The sequence below is a fragment of the Festucalex cinctus genome, chromosome 19, assembly GCF_051991245.1.
Source record: "Festucalex cinctus isolate MCC-2025b chromosome 19, RoL_Fcin_1.0, whole genome shotgun sequence".
NCBI lineage: Eukaryota > Metazoa > Chordata > Actinopteri > Syngnathiformes > Syngnathidae > Festucalex > Festucalex cinctus.
The window spans coordinates 1,260,879-1,282,643 of record NC_135429.1 but is presented as its reverse complement, the minus strand read 5'-3'; the positions used below and the strand labels follow the sequence as shown (position 1 = coordinate 1,282,643).

General features: G+C 44.6%; 1 protein-coding gene and 1 long non-coding RNA gene across 4 annotated transcripts; one reads left to right on the top strand and one right to left on the bottom strand.

The window, feature by feature from the left end:
* The first annotated feature begins 221 nt into the window (after positions 1-221).
* Positions 222-21,557, top strand: LOC144007138 (adhesion G protein-coupled receptor B1-like). Of its 3 annotated transcripts, none has more exons than XM_077506505.1 (32): positions 222-658; positions 2,595-3,358; positions 4,716-4,865; positions 4,953-5,051; positions 5,133-5,297; positions 5,380-5,544; positions 5,864-6,028; positions 6,099-6,263; positions 6,350-6,451; positions 6,526-6,632; positions 6,714-6,908; positions 7,455-7,523; positions 8,803-8,911; positions 9,089-9,232; positions 9,321-9,390; positions 10,416-10,518; positions 10,894-10,937; positions 12,308-12,434; positions 14,200-14,303; positions 14,937-15,039; positions 15,131-15,281; positions 15,409-15,478; positions 15,569-15,635; positions 15,743-15,828; positions 16,066-16,237; positions 16,330-16,425; positions 17,011-17,047; positions 17,155-17,747; positions 18,772-18,807; positions 18,899-19,003; positions 19,175-19,225; positions 19,443-21,557. In XM_077506505.1, the coding sequence occupies exons 2-32, from the start codon at positions 2,641-2,643 to the stop codon at positions 19,641-19,643; spliced, it is 4,569 nt and encodes a 1,522-aa protein (XP_077362631.1). In that variant the 5' UTR covers positions 222-658; positions 2,595-2,640; the 3' UTR covers positions 19,644-21,557. The 3 variants fall into 3 exon arrangements, with proteins under 3 accessions (XP_077362631.1, XP_077362630.1, XP_077362632.1); XM_077506504.1 differs by having other exon boundaries at positions 223-658; positions 17,008-17,047; XM_077506506.1 differs by lacking the exon at positions 19,175-19,225 and having other exon boundaries at positions 223-658; positions 17,008-17,047.
* Positions 4,297-14,269, bottom strand: LOC144007141 (uncharacterized). The gene is made up of 4 exons (XR_013280093.1): positions 14,099-14,269; positions 6,505-6,897; positions 6,092-6,240; positions 4,297-6,012 (listed from the first exon to the last, which is right to left on the bottom strand). It is a non-coding gene; the product is annotated as an uncharacterized LOC144007141 (long non-coding RNA).
* Positions 21,558-21,765: the final 208 nt, after the last annotated feature.

Here is a 21,765-nt window from a genome sequence, read left to right as displayed (position 1 = left end):
GCATCAACGCACCCCCTCCCCTCCCTGCACTCCTCGCGGCTCCGTGCGCAAACACGCTCACACTCCCAGGCTTGCGCGCGCACGCAAACACTTCTCCCACGCATGCACACACACACACACACACACACACTCCTCCCCTCCCATCTCGGTGCTGCCTCATTCACTTCATCCACGCACCGACTGCAAAGGGCGGGGGGGCGGGGTTGGATATAAACGGCGAGGAGAAGGCCACACGCTACACTGAGACTGAAGCCGCTTTCAGTGTGCCACAAGCAAGAAGACTCCGAAGCCGGGAGTAGAAGTACCAACATTGATTGTGGAGCTCAGACCGTTTTGGTTCTCCGGAATTGTCAGCTGGAGCTCCACCGCAAAGCCAGATTCATCACGACGCCAAGCTATACGCCAGTTTTTTTTTTCTGGAGATAGCAGCTCAACAAAGTTGGTAGTAAACTCTTTGGAGTTTGTAAGAGTCGCCTTTTGAAAGTAAAATAGTTGCTTGTGGGCATCACGGACACTTGGGGCTGACCCACTCGGGTCAGGAGGGGACCTGGCGCATCTTTTTTGTTTAGTTTAGAGTCGAAGACTGAATAAAAAAAAAAGGTTTGGCCAGAACCAACTCCGTGCCGCACGTCCGGAAGTCCTCAAGTTGAAAGACGAGGTAAGAAAATATACTTCATTTGACTTTTGTTTGTTTTTTTAAGTGATGTTGCTGTGCAGCTTCTATTGAAACTTTCCAGTTGCTGTCCATGGTGCTGAAATCTCAACTCTCGTCCATGCACTTGCGTGTGCTCTGAAGTTCACAATTGTGCACAACTTTGCCATGTTGCTGCAGAACTAGTTGAACTTTCTGTCAAGTTGCTTGAACTTTAGAGGTTATAATGGCTTTGTTGTCATTTTGTTGTGGCTATTTTTTCTCAAAACGTGAGCAATTTGAGTGCAACAGTTGACCTATAATGGCTTCCAAATGGCTTTTGCTCGGGCAAAAGAGCCCCTCACAAAGAACAGGTCAGAAGACTCAATTGCTGTTTATGTCCCACATTTGTCAAGGTGGTCGAGTCAGCCATGCAAAGGAAAGTCTGAAGAAAGAAAACTTAGTTGTTGTTTTTTGCAATGCTGCTCTGTTCTCTTTTACACTTCGAAACCGTGAACGGCAGCAGTCCAGTTTTGACCCAAAATATGCCGAACCCCGTTTCCATGACGACAGTCCCCAGCTTACTCCCTCGCCTGCTTGTTTTGTCGAAATGTTGCCGGTGGCAACAAATGGTCGAGCAGAAGAAGGGGGGGGGGTGAAGTGAGAGAAAAGGTCAGGAGGGAAAGTGGGCAATGTGCGTCGACGGCAGCTGGACCTCCTTTCTTTTCCTTTCGCCGTGTGCTTCATCCGATGCACATTCATGGAGCTTCCGGTTGGAGGCGGAAGGGGGGGGGGGACGATAGAGAGAAAGAGAGACAGCGCTCTCTATACAAAGCAGATGTCTTTGCTATGCTGCTCACAGAGTGGAGACACGGGGTGGGAGGAACAGATGTAGCCTGAAAAGTGCAGGTGTAAGTCTTGAGTGAATGCCTCTGCAATTACCAAATCATATAAGCGACGTTGCCTTGATGCTTTATATTCAGATATATGTTTCATGATGAGCTCCTTATTGTGCACCTTAATAGTCACGAAGGAACGACGAAGCAGACGAATAAGAGGCAAATTGCACTGAACACAAGCGAGTGACGTTGCTTAGCAACCAGCCAGCGCGTGTCCCGTCTATTCAGCGAGCTCAGGTCAAGTGGAGGTGTCGAAAGTGACTCTGTGCACTTTCTGCATCCTGGATTGCTTAAATGGTACCTGTTGCATACTCATAAGAAAATGCAATCTGCATCATCATGCCAAGTTAGGTGTTGTTGAAAAGTGGACTGGCACTCGTGCATTTTGCATCAGCAGACTCTTGCATATATTCATCTCAGGTGTGCTTTGCTATTAAGCGCGTTGGCATGCAATCAGTCTCGGGCACGGGCTAATCATTCCTCTTGTTTACCGTGTAATAAGAGCTGTGCTTTGTGCGAAGAAAAAGAAAAAAAAAAAAAAAAGTATGTAAGTGGCCGCCGTCGCTAGTGGTAATGCTTGTATGGACGTCAGACTGACGCAGATGCTTCACAGTTCGGTTCAGTGTGTGGGAGGAAAGACTAAAAGCTTGGCAATGCAGCCTTCTGTGAAGGGGCTGTAATTGCAGTTTCATCACAATTATCCTGCAGAGAACCTGCCGGGTTGGTTCATTCACTCTTTACTTTAGTCCAGTAGTTCTCAACCTTGTTGTTTTTTTTGTGCAAATTCACAGCGCCCTTCATTATTGAATGATACAAAGTTTTGATTTTATTGTATTCAAATTCAAGACAACAGGAACAGGGAGTGTCACCTTTTAGAGAGCACTTAAGTAGAACAAACAGCAGGGGCCCCGGAATTGAACCCTGTGGAACACCAAACTTTACATGTCAATCATATTCTACACATTCGTCTGACCCACTTTTTTCTTTTTTGCTCGATTATAACCTCTGTAATGCAAAGTCTGAGAAATATCAAAACAATTGTATGCTGTGCTGTCCCTCTGCAGCTCCTTCATTGACATCACTGCTTGTCTGAAGTACTAAAACCAGCAAATGAGATTGAAATTCTCGTCCAACGCCGACCCAATGGCGCCGTCCGCTCTTCTACTCTTCTCCTTCTTCACTTTGACCTCCTGCACTCCCTCCGGTCCGGCCTCCGACACCTGCGCGACCCTCGAGCAAAGCCGCTTCTTCGGCGTGTTCTCGTCCACCGCCAACCTGCCCTCGGTGCCGTGCTCCTGGACCCTGCAGAACCCCGACCCCCGCCGCTACACCGTCTACATGAAGATCACCAAGCCCACCGATTCCTGCACGCCGAGGCAGATCAGGACCTTCCAGTTCGACTCCTTCATCGAGACGTCCCGCACCTACCTGGGCATGGAGAGCTACGACGAGGTCGTCCGGCTGTGCGACGCTTCCACCACCGTCACCTACATTGAATCCAGCAAGCAGTTCCTGCAGATCCGCAAGGTGGCCTCGAGTAGCAACCCGGAGAACGACAACGCGCCGACTGGCGTCAGCGAATTCAAGTCCGAGTTTCTGGTTGTGGGGAAGAGGAACCCGAGTATGCCCGCCTGCCAGATGCTGTGCCAGTGGCTGGAGAAGTGCCTGTCCAGCAGCACCCACGAGTATCCCTGCGGTATCATGAACACCCCCTGCCAGTGTTGGGAGACCCCAAAAAGGAAGCCGGGGAGCTGCTACAGGGGTGGCGTCTACGTCGAGAAATGCCTTCCGGTGCCCCGAGACAACGGACAGACTGCCGAGATCATCAGTAAGTGGAACGCAGGGTTCACCTTCTCTACCTGTTTTGTAATCACACTCACACGGGCTCGCTTGCTTCAAGGAGGTCATGTTCTGCCGGCGCCGGTCCCGGCGCACCTCACCACTCGGTGACCCTTTAATTTGCGTCTCGGAACATGTTGATACTGACGATAAGTGTCCGCCGAGCACGAGCTCGGGCGAGGGATGTGCACTCCGCCGCCGCAAAGTAATGAGAAGCAAATCGAAGATGTGACAGCAGTGCATCTTTCAAGCCTAATTGGATGAACTACCTGAAGCGCACGCTTCACTAACTCGGTCGTCTCGCAAGTCGAGCGTGTTTAACTTCGCCGCTTGGGTGAGGAGGCTGCGGGTGTGTTTATGGAGGAGAAAAAGGTGGGAAGGAGCACAAAGACCTCACAGTCAGCTGGCGGTGAAAATCGAAGCGCGCTTGCGGTCGGCATAGCAACGCTGCTGTCGGCCCCTGCAGTGGTTTGAAGCAATTTCAGGCCGAATAACTATCAGCTTTGAGTGCAGACAAAAGAGTGTCCTTAAACGCCGTCTCAACACTTCCTGTCTCAGGTTAATTTTTTGGAGTCATACTCTCTATTCACTCACAGAAGATTTATATAGTGTTCCCTCACCTTCCACGTCCGCTCACAATTCCGCTTCCAAATGTTTGTTTTATTTATTTATTTATTTATTTTATTTTTTTGGGGGGAGGGGGGGCGAGTTATACATGTACTGAGCCATAACAAAACCCACCACACAGTTCCCACCCTTCTAAATACTTAGTCAAGTTAAGAAAAATAGCTGTACTGTATAGTAAACTTGTTGTGTTGCTTTTAAGGCTTTTCCAATATAAATAAGTTCATGGCTTTAAAAAAAATAAGGTTAAAAATATTTTTTGACAGTAAAAAGGGGTTTCTCATTGTTTGGAGGGCTAATTACTAATTTTATTTATGTTTAAAGGTTTTCGCATATGTACTTCCGGTTTGCAAACAAAAGAATATGTCCGCTCTCACCGAGCAGTGTGGAAATGCAATCCACTGCCATCCACGATGAATTGAGTTATACTTTATGCACGAGTGTGAATTTTAATGCTTATTTACATCAAAATGTTGTTATAAATAATTCGATGCACGTCCTTTTGTAATGGCGCTACAAATAAAAGTCCACAAAAAGTGAACCGCGAGGTAGCGATATGTTACATAGATACACTGTTTTGTTTTGTTTTGTTTTTTTAACTTTGAAAAACAACATTTTTGACAGTAATTTCCATTAAAAAAAAAAAAAAAGATTGACAGATGAATCATTGCAATAATGGTTCAGTTGCAGGCCCAATCCAATGCCTCCATTTTGTGTTGCAGAAAGCTGGGCCAGTTGGAGCCGTTGGTCAGTTTGCAGTCAGGAGTGCGGGGGTGGCGTCCAGGTGCGCAGCCGAGCCTGTCAGCCCGACGATGCCGTCTGCGAGGGGACGCTTGAAGAAGGACGGGCATGCAACCCACGCGCCTGTATAGGTAACCTTTCATTATGTTCAGTCATCTCGCGGGGCCATTTGGCAGGCTGGATCGCCTACAATGCGATCATCTTCTTCTTCTTTCCAGGCAAAGAACGTAGCAAGAGCCAGGGTCTGCGGGCTATTGTTGGTATGAGGAGAGATCATGCTGATGATTCGAGCCTTGGAGCAGTTTCAACCCAAATCGGTAAGTTCGGTTTGCACTCATTTGATGCAAGTTTATGTGAATTTTCCAAAGTTTAACCCACTCCAATCCATTTATGTTCAGCAAATACGAAGACGGATGAGTGGTCCCCGTGGAGTGCGTGTTCAGTGACATGCGGCGAAGGCTGGCAAAGCCGCACCCGCGTCTGCGCGACCTCCTCCTTCACCACCCAATGCACCGGACCCCTGCGGGAAAACAGGCCCTGCAACAACACCGCCGTCTGCCCAGGTAACGTCCAGACGAGCGGGGAGCGACGCCGCGTGATGGTTGGCCGTTGCGTCACGTTGCTTTCTTTTGTTTTGACTCGCAGTCGATGGCGCCTGGGACGAATGGACCCCGTGGAGTTTGTGTTCATCCACATGTGGTCGCGGTTACCGTGACCGCACTCGCACGTGCAGGCTGCCCCAGAATGGAGGAGAGCCTTGCAAGGGGCCGTCGAGACAGAACAAGCTTTGCAACATTGCTGTATGCCCTGGTGAGTTGACTTTCATTCATGTAGTCACCAAATGTCATACAAAAATTCAGTATCGTAATAGAATGAGTCTCACTCCCAATCATAAACCGACTATTAGATTAATACGCTCAGTCAAGAGGGAGCCTGTAATTTTTGTTAAATGCTATCTTGTACTTGAGCTGATTAGCTTGAGCTGATGTTGTGGCTGGTGAGTGTACAAAATTGATATTAGTGCTGAAAAAGACTTGACGGCAGTGGACTTGTATCAATACAAGTAAATAAAAACACACCAAAGTTGCTGCGAGGTGCTCATCATTGATGCTTCTTTGCTGCCCTCCAGTGGACGGACACTGGAACGAGTGGTCGGTCTGGAGCCCGTGTTCCGCCTCTTGCTCCAACGGTACCATGCAGAGAACCCGGGAATGCAATGGCCCATCCTACGGGGGCTCAGAGTGCCACGGGAGCTGGAAGGAGGCCATCAACTGCTTCCTGAAAGAATGCCCAGGTAAAGAAGTCAAAATACATCCATAAATATCACCCGTAACGCGTATTTGACGGTATGTGCTACTGTTTAGTTGACGGACGCTGGCACGCATGGAGCTCGTGGGGCAGCTGCAGCAAGACTTGCGGCGGAGGCATCCAGCAGAGACAACGAGTTTGCGACGGGCCTTTCTTTGGCGGCGAGCCTTGCCCTGGCGAAAGAGGCGAGCAGAAGCGCTGCAATGAAAAGAGATGCCCCGGTTGGTTGTGTGAATGGATTTAAAAGTGAGCTGCTTCATTGAAGATCATTTCATAAGCTAACGTGATTTGAAATGTCATCGTTTAGAGCCCCATGAGATTTGCCCTGAGCAGAATGATGGAGATGTTGTGTGGAAGAAAACTCCAGCCGGAGACATGGCTGCCATCTCGTGTCCCGCTGACACTGCAGGTACATCATTGGCAACAGATGCTTGGATTTATTTATATCTATATTCGCCTCACCGTATAAACACTGTCGTGCAGGTTTGATTCTTCGCCGGTGCAGTCTCAACGCTGTCGGCCTCGCCACTTGGGAGAGCCCAACTTACATCAAGTGTGTCTCCAAGAACTACGAGAACATTCAGAGCCTGGTAAGTTAAAAAATAAAAATAAAAAATCACATCTCCCAAAAGCAGAATCTTCACAAATCCTTTCCACTCTCCTCAATGTAGTCAAGGGATTACATCACCAAAGCGCAGAAGGCTCAAAGCGTCGACGGCATCGGCGAGGTGATTTCACGATTGAGGTTCTCGACTGACGAGAGCGCGACGTACAGCGGCGACCTCATGGCCAGCATGGAAATCCTGAAGAACGTCACCGAGTTGTACAAGGCCACCAGGATGAGGCTGAGCAATGCTGACGTGGAGGTAAATGGAAAGTTAGCTTTGGAAATGTTTCCCAATACATGATGTGAGGGGGGAAAGAGTATGGATTAAAATATCAAAATCCACCTGTTTTTAGCCATCTCAGGGGGTGGCCATTTTTTATTTTTTATTTTTTATTTTTTTATTTTTTTTCTACACACTCACGCACAAACATGGTCTCCCAGGTGGGGAAGCGAACACATGTCACATGCACCCGAAGGCAGGTGACGGTACCACTCCGCCACCCGGAGCTCGGGGGGCGGCCATTTTGTCACTTGTTCTCAGCAGGATATGACATCACAGTTGCACACAGAAAAGGACCAATCACGGCTCTGCTTGAGTATATCACATGATCAAACTCAGGTGAACTGTGATTGGTCATTACCTGAATGCTGAGCAACTGTGAAATCGCAAAATGGCCGCCCCGAGAGGGATAAAAACAGGTAGTGACATATTATTGTTTTTAAATGATTTTACTTCCTCTTTTAATGAAGCTGTCTGTTGCTACATATCTTCTTATACACTTTTTTTTTTTTTTTTTTTCCCCAGAACTATGTCCAGACGATCAGTAACCTGCTGAAAGAGGAACATCACGACAAATGGGAAGAGGCACAGCTGGTACGTGAGAAGCGAGTTGTCTGACGTTCTTTTTTCGGGTTGGGGGTGTGATGGACATATTCAAAGTGAGTCAGCGTGAAAAGAAGTCCGAGCTAATTAGCAGGCAAACTTGTGACAGATGTGTTAATGACATCACCGCTTTTAACCGTTTTAACTTTGAGTTCCTGTGAAGCGGTTTAGCAGCTCAAAAACTAAACGTCTGCGCAGAACTGCATGACAAATGGGAATGACAAGTGAAAGTAAACACTTGATGGGTGAGCGCGAGCGCGAGCGGTTGACTCAGGGAAACGCGCGCGGCGCCCACTCGCCAATCTGCGACTCTCCACGCCGTCCCGCCAAGCCGCGCTCGGCTGAGAGGGGACACAGACGGCGCGCGTTTCATCGCAAACATCCCACATGGCTCCGGTTTGTGCGTCAGAGATAACGCAAGTCCGGGGCAGGCCTCCCCCTCCGCTAAGTGCGACGGAGAGGAAATTCTGTAGAAACACCAGAATGAATCAACAGCCCGTCCATTTATGGCGTTGAGGAAGTTTGGCGGTTGCCTGGCAACAAGCGAGGCTTTCGCTGCAGTGGGCGGACTTCAGCATAGAAAAGACATAATAGATGGTTAGTCATGACTGAAAGAGATTATTAATTCTTTTCATTGTTGATAAAATCGTGACTTTTGTGCTCAGTATTCCCTCGCATACTCTTCAGCCAAAGATACAAGGATGACTTTCTTCCATATTCCAAAAACATGCTCTAGACAAGCAGTTTAGAAAATTTGTGAACGATCACTGTTTTAATTCATTCAAACCCAAAAACGTATAAACGGGGGTTGTTTATGCTCTAAAATATAGAAGGTCGCTTTGATGTAACTTAGGACCTGAGGAGGTCACAGCAATCGTAGTTATTTCAAAAAATGGCCAGCTGGTGGCAGCAAAGTATAACAGATCAGCCATGTTGCAACAAGCTCTTTTTGCCAGTGTTTTCAACAGGTTTGTGACGAATGATGAAACTTGGCTATATTCTAATTGCTAATTGCTGCAAAACGGAAATAGATACAAATCACTTTTTTTTTCTGATAAAAGAAGAGATTCTAATCTTTCTTTTGGTCAGGTTCCATGTTGTTTAGCAAAATCAATCAAAATCCAGTCAAACAGGCGGTCGCTTCAGTGAAAATGGCCGGGAGTGAATGAGTTAATGAAGCGTGACAAAATGGTTACATTTTGACAGATGCATGGAAAAAAACATTTTTTTTTTTCCTCAACCGTCCTTTTTCACACATTCCTCCTCCCAGATGGGCGCCAACGTGAAGGAGTTCTTCCGTCTCGTGGAGGATTCCGTCAGCATGATCGGGATGCAAATGAGCGGCTTCCAGGACATTTATGAAGTCACCGAGAATTTAGGTGAGGCCTCATCTCAAACCGCCGCTCGCTATCCATCAGTCAATCAAATTACTTGCCGTCTCCGAGCTTGTCCGGATTTACAAGTGTGACTTCCAATCTCGTCTGCAAACTTCATATTGTGAATCACTTTTCGATATGTGACGCTCTGTGTGTGTGCTGTGTCTGTTTTCTCCTCAGTGCTGAGCATCCACAAGCGGCCGACCTCGACCAGCTCCAACTTCACTTTCCCTGCTAAGGGCTGGAGGGGAATGTTCGACTGGGTCAGGACCGCTGAGGAGAAAATATCCGTTTCCAGAGATGCTCTGGCAATCGAACAAAGTGGTAAGATGCACACACACAAAAAAAATGTTTGTTTTTTTCACAACATGGACTTGAATATGTATCTAAGCAATAATTTTCTTGCTTTCAGATGGCAATGACGCGTTTGTGACTGGCATTGTCCTTTACAGAAACCTCACGTCGTTTCTTTCCTTTCAGAGGTAATCTTGTTGTTCTTTTCATGTAATTCTCATTGCAAACACAAGATGGCGCCCACACTATTCCCTCTGTAACATTAATGCACAACCACACGTTTAAACTAGGGGAAAAGATGAATATAATTCATGGGAGGGCTAATTATTGAATTGTTTAGGACAGGGGTGTCCAAACTTTTTCAGAAGGGCCACATCATGTTAGGAAGAGAAAGTAATTTATTTAGAAAAATGCTACATTATATAAACCAATTTATTTGAATATGGAAGTAGGGTTATTATAGTTTTGGAACTTTTCATTTTAGTTTTTATTTTGTTTTGAGTTTTTTTTTTTTTTATTTAGTTAGTTTTAATTATTTTTCAAGGTGGTTCTGTTATTTTTTTTTATTTTAGTTCTTTAATAAATGCTTAGTTTTAGGTTAGTTAGTTTCAGTATTAGTTGTTGTTGTTTTTTTCTATGTGTATTATTCGTGCACAACATTTAAAAAACACCATGGGTGCGACGTCATTATTCCAGTTTAGATCAAAATAAATCTACTGAAAGTCACATTTAAAATCATCCCCAAAGTCTCAATAATTAATTACCAAAGACTAAATCGAAGGACATTTTTGCTATAATTATAGTTTTATTTTAGTTAGTTTTGTAAACATAAAATGCAGTTTCAGTTAGTTTTCTTTTTAAAAAAAAGCATCTTCATTTTTATTTTATTTTGTTAACGAAATTGTTTTTTAAATTTTAGTTTTTTCGTTAGTTTTAGTTCACTAAAATAACCTTTTAATGGCACTTGTTTTTTGATATACCCATCCTTCTTACTTTGATCATCTCCAAACATTTTTGTTTTTATTTGATTTGAACCGAGTCAAATGCCATTTTTAGCATATGTCGCGGGCCACTAAAAAATGGACGGCGGGCCGCAAATGGCCCCCGGGCCGTAGTTTGGACACCACACTGGTTTAGGAGGTTACACACACAAAAACGAATTTGAATTGCACACTGACCGCATCTTTTATTTTATTTTTTTGTCTTTCCGCAGCAACACAACTCTGCTCAATTCAAAAGTCGTGACAGTGATCGTCAAGCCCACCCCTTTGCTTTTGTCTTCTCCCGTCGAGATCGAGTTCCCGCATCTCCACAATGTAAGTCGATGACGGTCTCAGAGCCTCAGTATTTCAAAAAAAAAAAAAAGCAGCAGCGCCCCCGCTGGGCGTTTGCTCACCGCGGCGCACGCGAAGCTTGACATTTTGTTGACATTTGCGTCCAAACGGTGACATTTGCCGATCGTTTTGCCAGCTGAAAACCTGCCGAACCAGCTGGTCAGTCCATGATGAGGACTCGCAGTAATTGGGCCCAGTAATGAGCCTCTGTAACTGCTCAGCTGTTTATAGATCGATGCATGTATAAGTGTGGCTTCTCACACGTTTATATTATTATATTATATTTGCCAACTGCCCGTTTTGGTTTTACGCCGAGATTCCTCACAATGTCGTCTCCCATCTGCTTCCTTTTTTTAGGACACTATGAACGAGACGTGCCTCTCGTGGGACGAAAGTGAAACGTGAGTGTTGACTTCTGTCGTGTCTTTTTTTTTTTTTTTAGCGTGCATCAAAGTCATTACTCACACTTGTATTTTCTCTCGCGGGTGGCAATGTCACCGGCTCGAACCTTCTTTTAGTCATGCATCTGTCACCGCATGGAACATTCATCCACCTTGAGACTCACCAGAGGGGGGAGTGATAATGTTGTTTGGTGCCTTTTTTCATGACACAGAGGACAGACGAGTGCCACAACATGTTGGCCGATCATTTCCACAGCAAGCGTCTCTGACACGCTTGCTGTATGGCAGGAAAACGTGATTCATAATTCAACTTTAGCTCCTCAAATGAACTATAGCAAGATTGTTTTTTTTTTCGATACCAGTACGAGTCCTCTTAAGTTGTCACACATAAATACTTTTTATACATAAAATGCCCCCACCCTAAAAACAAAACCAAAAATAAAAAACGACATTTTATTGAAAATCCTATGTAAAAAAAATGATAGGGATGTGCAAGTACCAATACCTTAAGGCCAGGTATCAGCCCAATACCAATACCTAATATTGGTACTAGTGTTGTTCCGATACCGATACTGCATAAAAACAGTGGTATCGGTATCGGTGACTACCCACAAGTAACATGCCGATACCATTAATTCCAACGCTAATATAGGATTTTGGATGCAGCATCTTGCGTCTTGCTCGTGCACGACATTCACTGATATGTGAAATGTTCACTGCATGCCGATCTAAGATATCCTATTGGCCCTTGAATGTTCTGAACCAATGGCAGGACAGCTTTTTCATGTTGAGAAAAAAAACAACTTCAGTATCGGTATGGTATCGGTATCGGCCGATACTGCAAGGCTGGGTATCGGTATCGGGAGCCAAAAAACGGTATCGGAACAACACTAATTGGTACGCACCCCAATTTTTTATTTTATTATTTTTTTAATAAGCAAACACTTCCACTCCCATTGAACAATGCAGACTAGCGCACTTAAAATGTCAAACGCCCTCAAGTCCATCCAAATAATAAAAGTATAAGTGCTAATTAATGCATATTTTAGGGAGGGAAACTTTTTGCTGCAGCTCTTGTATTGATTCTCAATAGTGTTTGAATAGTGTTTAAATACAAAACTTCAAATAATTTCGCACATAACATGAAAAGGTGTCACTAATAGATGTAAATGGCCACCTTTTGTAGTGTGATTGAATAGATTGGGAAATGCAACATATGAAAACCGTTTGTCATGACAACCCATCATCAAGACGCATTTTTAATGAGCTTTGTCAGCTCTCAAAGCAGCCTCTGTTTTGCTCTCCTCCTCACGCCGGTGGGTGCTTTTTCTTTTTCTTTTTTTTGCTCCCCCCCCCCCTCGCCCGTGCAGATCCTCCCTGCTTGGCTCGTGGTCTGCGCGGAGCTGCAGAGCCGTGCCCGTCCATTCATTCCGAACCAAATGCGTGTGTGACAGCCTCTCCACCTTCGCCATCTTAGCGCACGTCAACTTCGACTCGGTAAGTCCCGCCAACGTGAGCACGCAAAACGCTTCTTTTTTTTTTTTTTTTTTTGTCGACCGGGCATAGACGTTTGGCGCCGTGTGCAAATGCGACGCGCCGTGCGAGTGCTTTGCGTTTCGAGCCATTTGCATCGCGCTTCTTTGTCTCGGTGCAGGAGATGGCAAAATAGGATTTTAAGATGTAATAGTGAGGGAACGGATGTTTTGACATGCAAAAAAAAAAATCTATGTAAGGCGTGAAAACATAGCATGATATGTGATCTTGTGCTAAGCATTTTTATACTAACTGTATGTATTTTATTGAGATTATATGAGGACGTCTCCTAAGTATACATTTTTTTTGGTTTTGTTTTGCATGAAATTAACAGCGTAAATGACTTCTGTTTCTCAATCATGCGCCAAAAAAACCAACGTTATATATTTCCCCTGTAGACTGTGTTGCCCTAGAAGCTGCTCTAGCCAGTTGCCACGGTAACGGCTTCTGCAGCGCTAACTCGGCCTGGGGGATTTTTCATAACTGAGAAGCTGGGGGCCAGAAAAAAGGAAAAAAAAACAAGAAAAGAAAAACAGCCCCTACTTTCCTTGCCCCTCCTCCTGGCAGAGGATGTGATCTGGCCATCTCTGCCTGCACCGATTGCTGCATCTGACAGCAAACAAACAGATAAATACATCATTAAAAATGCCCGTTTAGTAAAACTGGTTAATTAAGAGCTGTTGACTGCGCTGCATGTTGTTTTACGTCCGAGATTTCAGTCTGCGTTTGACCTCAAGCAGCCTCACACATCAGCGCTCCATCAGGCATTATCTACAAAGTCTCAATTATAACCCCCCCCCCTTTCCTCCTTCCTCAGCCTCAATGTGTCTGACAATGGCAAAGATGTGAACCAATGAGAGACGGACGTCTGGTTTTGCATTGACGGCTCCCTTTCTTCCCGCTGCCGCCCACGATCGCCAACGTCCGCTCTGGACATTTTGGAGCTCGATGGAAAAAAATATCAGCGTGAGGCAGGGAGAGGAAATGTAAAACATTTCAGCGCGTTAGCTCACTTTCGATGCGGTCTCATTTCCAAAGATACGATACGAGACGAAACGGGCCAGCTTGTGGTCAAACAGTGAAATGCGTCTTGCTTGTTTCTCTTCCAAAAGGGATCATGTGACGCAGGCAAGGACAGACATAAGACATGCTTTCATATTTAGGTCAAAGCCAGACTCGTATAGTGCAACCCAGATAGAGAAGTTGCAGAGCAAGAGGACACAACAGAATGTTCTTGAGTAGAGTTGCATAAAACAGAAAATGGATCACAATACATAATAACTCAAATGGAGATCCTTCAGTACTGTTTTGTGATCTGCGCAATTAACCACCTCGAGGGCGCCATTCGGAAGTGAGATTTGCGTACGCGGCGTCAGCGTTGAAAGAGAAACCGGTTGTAACCGCGGGGACGATCAAGGCCACTGGCCGCGTCGGGCGCGAAGCTGCTGTCAGAGATGAGAAAAGGGCGGATGGTGACAGATGAACGCGCTGGTGATAACGGTCCACCTGTTCACCCCCCGCGGAGTCGAAGCTTGGCGCAAAAAGCAGCGGCAGCAAGTTGTCTCCTGTTCCCTCTGAACAATCTCTTTGTTTGGCGAAAAGGAAATGAATCTTCCCGACGCGCTCACCTTGAGGTCACCTTGCGCGGGCCGTCTGCTTTTCCCGATAATGCGCATCCGAGCGCTCGTGCAGCTCTTACAAGGGCGTTTCTTTTGTCTGCTCTCTCCAGATCATGGACAAGGCGCTTCTCCCGTCCGTGACGCTCATCGTTGGCTGTGGGGTGTCTTCGCTCACCCTGCTCCTCCTCATCATCATCTACGTCTCCGTGTGGAAGTAAGTCGCCCCGTGAGCAATCGGGCTGCGTATCGATTCAGATTGCCAAAATCGATCCGATTCAATTCATTATTTGAAGGAAAAACACTCCCGAAATCGATGCTAACTTCCTGTTAGCGCTACGCGTGCGATGGTTTAAAAACAAAGCATGTTTTGTATTTAAATATACAGTTAATTCTTAACGTTGTGTATTTAGTATTACAATTAACTCCAACTGCGGTATCATAAAACCGCTTAATTTAAAGGACGCTTCGGAACAAGAAAATAACCAGAATAACATATGCTACACACTTGCTAGTTGCTAATGCTACGCAAGCAAAATGGTGCATTTAAGGTACTTTCACAGTGTTGGAAACTTCGCCTTTCTTCGATAATGTTTTAAGGGGAAAATAATCATTTAGTCATTTAGCTCAATTGGCCGACAATCGGCCAATTATAATCGGCGGCTGATTAATCGGTCAAGCCCTATTTGGCACATTAATTTACGGGGGGTGGAAACTGTATTGAAAGTATCGATTCATGGTTTTATGAGTTGATATTCACCCCTCACCCCTAGTGAGCAAAGTCAACAACAACAAAAAGTTGTGGGCTCTCTTTTCTCTGTCGCCAAACTCAGCGCTTTCTTCTCTTCAGGTACATCCGCTCCGAGCGCTCCGTCATCCTCATCAACTTCTGCCTGTCCATCATTTGCTCCAACGCGCTCATTCTGGTCGGACAAACGCAAGCTCGCAATAAGGTTTGCTCGCATCCCGGTCGCGATTGGAAGCGCTCTGAAGTCCAAACCCGACCCGCTTTTTCTAACCTTCCCTCCTTTGGGGCGTCCTCAGGTGGTTTGCACGCTGGTCGCAGCTTTCCTGCACTTCTTTTTCCTGTCTTCGTTCTGCTGGGTGCTGACGGAAGCTTGGCAGTCCTACATGGCCGTCACCGGCCGCCTGCGCAACCGCATCATCCGCAAGCGCTTCTTGTGCTTGGGTTGGGGTAAGCGCCAATGGTTTTCTCTTCTTCTTCTTCTTCTTCTTCTTCTTCTTCTCGCTGGAGGTTTTCTCAGGTGCTCGTTTTCATTGGAGGCGCTAACCTTTTTTTTTTTTGGTGTGTTTTTTTTTAGGCCTGCCTGCGTTGGTGGTGGCCGTGTCTGTGGGATTCACGAAAGCCAAAGGATATGGAACCGTCAACTAGTAAGTTTTTAGCATTTTCTGATCTGTATTTTGGAAAGAGGTTTTATGAAGTCAGGTATTAAAAGTATTCCATCTTTTTTTTTTTTTTAGCTGTTGGCTTTCTCTTGAGGGCGGCCTCCTCTACTCCTTTGTCGGTCCGGCTGCCGCTGTTGTTTTGGTACGTAATCGGACCTGATCTCAAAATCTTAATCCATCCCAATATGCGTCGTTTTAGTATTTTCCATTCTAACGCGGACCCTTGCATTTTTTGTGTGTTTTTTTTAGGTGAATATGGTGATTGGTATTCTGGTCTTTAACAAGCTCGTGTCCAAGGACGGCATTACCGACGTGAAGCTGAAGGAGAGAGCCGGGTAGGTTCTATTGATCTCGCGTGAAGGTTTTGTGCTTATCGCCCTGTCGAGTCACTAAAGAGCTTAAAGGACGCTTAGCAACGGCAGAATCACACGGTTTTGCTCAGGGCTAGCTACAAGCTACATGGTGCATTCAGGGTCCTTTCACAATGTCGGGAACGTCGATCATTACATTTTAACGATTGAGAGAAGATGTCAGAATGCTTGCTGAAAATCTCTGACCGCTTCCGTTTGCAGGGCATCGCTTTGGAGCTCCTGCGTGGTTTTGCCCCTCTTGGCCCTCACTTGGATGTCGGCTGTGCTCGCCATCACTGATCGCCGCTCGGCCCTCTTCCAAATCCTCTTCGCTATCTTCGACTCCCTGGAAGGTTTCATCATCGTCATGGTGCACTGCATCCTCCGTAGAGAGGTGAGGGACAACTTTGGTTTCGATCGGCGTTACGAACGCGTGCGTCTTGCGAGCTGTGGTTGAAATGCAACATTTTTCGAATCCTTTATCAGGTTCAGGAAGCGGTGAAGTGCAGGGTCGTTGACCGCAAGGATGACGGCAATGGAGATTCCGGAAGCTCGCATCACAATGGCCACAACCAGCTTACCGTATGTTTTTTTATTATTTTTTATTTAATTTACTAGGGATGTAACGATATCCAAACATCACGATACGATATTATCACGATTCCAAAATTATCACGAAATAATTATCACGAGGTTGGCGATATTTAAAACAGGTCACAATATTGTAACAACAAAATAAATAAAAAATTGCTTATTCTTAAAAAAAAATAAAAATAAAAAAAGCACAATATTGTGCTTTTTTTGTACATAACATCAATGTTATGTTTTATTATTATTATGTTAATGCACACACACATTGAGTTCCTCCTCACATTAACTTGCTTCAAAGGCATATTACGATTTCACCTGACAATTCGTCTCGATTCGTCTCGCCACAACATCCCTAATGAAAATTAAATTGCCCTCAAAAACTAGCCACTAGAGGGTGCTAGAACTGCACAAGTGGAAATCAAGCTGACTTTTTTTTTTTTTTTTAACAGCTGTGTTGCATTGAAATATTGTGAACATGATGACGCCATCATCGTTACATCCCATAATTTACTGAGTGTGAATTTTCTCTCCAAATGAACATGTGCGTTAATGGAATATTTCTTCCCTTTTCAGCAGTCTGATACGGAAAAGGACGGCGATTCATGCATACAAGGTGAGCATAAACTTCCACTTTTTGGCCCTTAAAAACGTCCATTTGCATTTCGTAACAAATACGTTTCACTTGCTCTGCTTGATTGTCATTCGTCTTTTTCTGAAAAGGCTCATCTGAAGAGAAGATGTCCCCCCCTCAAATGCCTCTCCCCATGGGCCCCAACTTCCACACGCTGCCGTCCAACAAGAGCCACATGCAGGCGGTCCCCGAATATTCCAGCCACACCCTCACGCTGAAGCGAGAGAAGAGCCGGCTGGCGGGCGGGGCGGAGCCCTCCTGCGGCAAAGCCGTGTACGTGTGCGAGGGCGAGCTCTTCCAGCAGCTGGACGCCGATCTGGCCCGCGTGCAGGCGGAGGGCGGCGTCTCCGTGCTCATGCCCAACACCACGTCCACCCTCAGGAGCAAACCCAAAGACGAGGCGGCCAAGTACAACATGGGCGCCGAGCAGCTGCCGCAGGCGCGACTCGTGCACCTGAGCGGACCCTTCGCCGAGCCGCAGGCCGCCTTCGCCGTCAAGTCCGTCCCCTGCGACCAGGTCAGCGTGTCCTTCTCCGAGAGGGACTCGCCCATCCAGAACATCCACAACATGTCCAGCGAGTCTCACATCACTCACAGCAGCCTGGAGAACACCTTTGAGTCCATCAACTCCATGATGTCCAAAAGCGAGACCATCTCCACGTTGTCCATGAGCTCCTTGGAGGTACGACGGCAACAATCATTATCATGCTCGCATTGATTCAATACAGTTATTGATATGCGGAGTACGATACGGCCCAGTTCAAGAGGGTATGACGCAATGAGTCATTTTACATATATTTGAATGAACCTGCCAGTACTGCAAACGAGCCGTCCATTTCCCTCCGAGAGATTTATTTCCAATAAAAGACGACTCGAAACCTACCTCGATATATTTCAAAGTGGAACAATTCGTTTCGGTTCGATTCAATGCACTCTGGCTGTGCAATTAAACCATATTCTGTTACGATTTCAATTATTAGATGCCAAAATTGCCATAATCATTCAAAAATAAAAAAATTCAAATATTTAAATGTTAAAACAGTTCTATGGAAATGTATAAGTAATATATAAATAGTGTTTCTAATCATTTTATTTGAAACTTACAAAAGTAAATAATTTAGTCTTTTTTTTTTTATGCTTAAACAATTTCGTTCCACAATTACAAAATTGCCATAATCATAAAAAAATAAACAAATACATTTATTGAAATTATTTAAACAGTTCTGTGGCAATTTATAAGTATACAGCAGATAAACTCCAATGTTTCTGGTTTATACACGAAAACTTGTAATTTAGTTATTTTTTTAACTCATTTTATAAATTTTGTTTGGTCCAACAGGAACTTTCATCATTAGTGTTTCAAAGAATTTTATTTGAAACTTAAAAATAAGTAAATAAATAATTTAGTATATTTTTTTTTACGTTTCAACATATTCTTTTGTACCCAAAAATCTAAGATCATTTTGAATAATCGTGATTTCAATTATTACCAAAATAATGGAAATTATTTTCTTTTCTTTTATTTTAATAATCAAGCAGCCCTACTCTGATCTTTTAAATTAAAAAAGAAAAAAAAGTTTTTCCGGTTCGAATTTTTTTTATTTTTTTTATTTGACCCCTTTTATATATGTAATATATAAAAAAAGTGTTTCTGACCTATTCATTGAACCTAACTAACCAGATTTGTTCTGCCTTATTTTTTGCAGAGACAAAAGTCCCGCTATGCTGAGCTCGACTTTGAGGTGACTATCAGTCAAACTTTGCCAAACGTCATCTTATATGATCACAATCCATGATTTCAAAGCTCATTTTGATTCTAAACGTGTCCCTCAGAAAATAATGCACACAAAGAAGCGCCACCAGAACATGTTCCAGGACCTGAACAGGAAGTTGCATCACGCCGATAAAGACCGAGAGTCGCCCGCCTCCGACAGCAAGGTAACGCGTTGTCCGCTGCAGGCGCCCATTGCTCATCATCATACCAAAAGCAAGTTCGAGTTAATCCAACCCAAAAATGGGAGGCAAAGTGGTGACAAATTTTGTCCTGAGCTATGTTTAACACGAGCTCACCTGAATTAAAGGATGCGTTTTCTTCCTTGCTTCCTACAGTCTGTCAGATGGAGCGTATCATCGGCAGGAAGTGACAAAACGAACCAAAGCGTGAGTCTTTTGAATATGACCTCACAATTCTGAATATGACCACGCCACGCCATCAGATTGTAGCGTTGCACTTGCCTCAAGGAGGAACAGCTTCCTCCATAGAACACTCATTCATTCATTCATTCACTCATTCCATTTTCAGTTCCATCCGGCTAGCGACATCATCGCGTCACTAAAGCGCCGTATCTTTTTTTCTTCTTTTTTTGTCCCCCTTCAGGACAAACAGCAGGGTCCCTTGGAGAGGCCCTGGGAAGGGGTCCGGGGCCTGCCGCAGCAGTCTCCCCCCGCGTGGGTCCGTAAAGACTTGGAGCCTCTGGCCGCCTCGCCGTTGGAGCTGCACTCGGTGGAGTGGGAGAAAGGCAACACCGCCATCCCAATGGTGGCTCAGGACATCATCGACCTGCAGACAGAAGTCTGAGGAGGCCGTTTGGTCAACCGTATTGGGAAAATATGGGAAAGTAGGTCCGAGAATCAATGTCTTCAAAAATGCTCAGCCGGGGCAGGATGGGGGTGAGAGTGGAATACAGAGTGAGGGCTGCTTTGTTATTGTCGCCTCTCCGAGTGAATGGGGGGGGCCGGCGGAGGGTTCCGGCATCCACATAGACCGGACCGGAGTTCCCGAAAGCCGCACTTGAGATCGTGTGGCTAACGAATGCCTGCTGTGCTTCTTTTGACCTTCAGAGACAACAAAACAAAATAACGTGGTCTGCCGTCCTGCTTTTTGGAGAGGGAATAATGACTTGAACACGTGGCTGCTCCTCTTCCAGCCGACATAGCAAAAAGAGCAAAAAGCACGGTTGGAGTTTGATAGGCACAGATTTTGTTTCGTGTTCCCGTTTTTGGATTTCTATTGGTTTCTTTAAGAGCTTAAAACAGCCCCATGAAACGTTATATGATCATATTGAAGCAATTTGTTAATTCCCATACATGTTTTTGTGATTTTTATTCTCCACACTTTTTTTGCCGCATAACAACTCCCACTTAATACTTCCAATTTATACTGTTCAAATTTCAACTTGCTTCAAAGCTTCACACCTCCCGAGGTATATTTCGTCTGATTCCACATTATTTGCACAATTTCACATTAATATGAACTTTTCCCCATTCATTTTCAATGGGACAGACAGTGAACTTTTTCTAAGTATCACTTTCCACACCCACTTCCGTACATATAACTTACAGTAACCAGGAGGTTATCATTTCATAATTTATCTCTCAATTAACTTCATAAGCATTCCACATGCATTCAAATCTTAGCATTCAGCTTTCAGCATTCCCATGCAATTTATCCAGAAATTGCACTTAATCTAGTTGTTTGACCTATTTTTTTTTTTTATTTTTATTTTTACTGTGACCTACAACAGTTCTGTGAAAAAAAAAAAAAAGGTGGACTATATCTGTAATGTGATCCAGTACGCTCTGCATTGGGACAAACCTACTGATTGGTGATGGAGGCGGTTCGGCGTGTTCCCGCTTTCTTACCGCATTTTGCCTCGATACCAAAACAACCAGCACCCCACAATTACAGACTCTTTTAACGCGGAGCAGTATACTGTGGGGGGGGGGGATTTTGCTGAGGCGGTGCGTTTGGAAGAAGAAAATGTTGGATCCAAGGTCGGGAAGACCTTTTTTCATCATCACCCGTTCGTTTCTCAGCCTTGCAGGACTATTTGGACCAAAAAAAAAACAAAAAAAAAAGCGAAGGCTCCCGACACGGATGTTGTGACTTCAACACATTCGTGTTTTTAACCATCAGTGTGAAAATGGTGCAATATGATGGGCGCTTGATGCTCAAGCAAGACTGATACTGTATTAGGATTGACGCAGTTTTTCTTACTAATGACTCAAATCTTTTCTACCATCTTCCTCATATTTACAGAGCATATAGAGAAAATTGTATAACAAATCTGTATTAGTAATTCAAGGAATTTATTGACTAGAGATTTGTTAGCATAAGACTCCATATTTGGAGGTGTCTGTGACAGGTAGATCATCGTACTTGGATAAAAGCAAACCGTGTATAGGACGAATGAATATCTCTACAAACGTGCTTCAGGATATTTGTTATTACTCTCCACTGTGTCGCGACGAGTAATGGAACCTCATGTCTTCTGTGAAAGTGTTTTTTTGATAACCTTGTCACAAGCTGTCAGTAATTGTTACCTGCCAAATTGTCTTTCCAAGTTTGATCAGTTCCTTTTGTTAGTCCAAGTCATACCTCAACAGACGGAATCATTTGGAATCTCTTGTCATGATTTATTTTTGTATGTTTTCCCTTCCCCTAATTGTACATTTTTCACAGCACAAAATGAATGTGATTGATTTCTAATAAAAAAAAAAAAAACAATATATATTATATGAATGAGGTGTGTTATGTGTACTATTAAGTCAAAACAACAGTCCAGAAAAAAAGGTAAATTAAGGAATCGGCCTAAGGAAGACAATTTATAGAAGCGCAGAGAACAAGATTATGTATTTGTAATCTATTTTTAATAGCCATATTAAAGCCTCCAGCAAAAGCTATCTCTCTAAATATAGTC

What these genes read in the sequence shown, in the direction of transcription:
- LOC144007138 (XM_077506504.1), top strand. Translation starts at nt 2,641, where the DNA reads ATGAGATTGAAATTCTCGTCCAACGCCGACCCAATGGCGCCGTCCGCT. An exon ending in GTGTCCCGCTGACACTGCAG is followed by an intron (nt 6,452 to 6,525) that starts GTACATCATTGG and finishes ACTGTCGTGCAG; the next exon opens with GTTTGATTCTTCGCCGGTGC. An exon ending in CGGCTGCCGCTGTTGTTTTG is followed by an intron (nt 15,636 to 15,742) that starts GTACGTAATCGG and finishes TGTTTTTTTTAG; the next exon opens with GTGAATATGGTGATTGGTAT.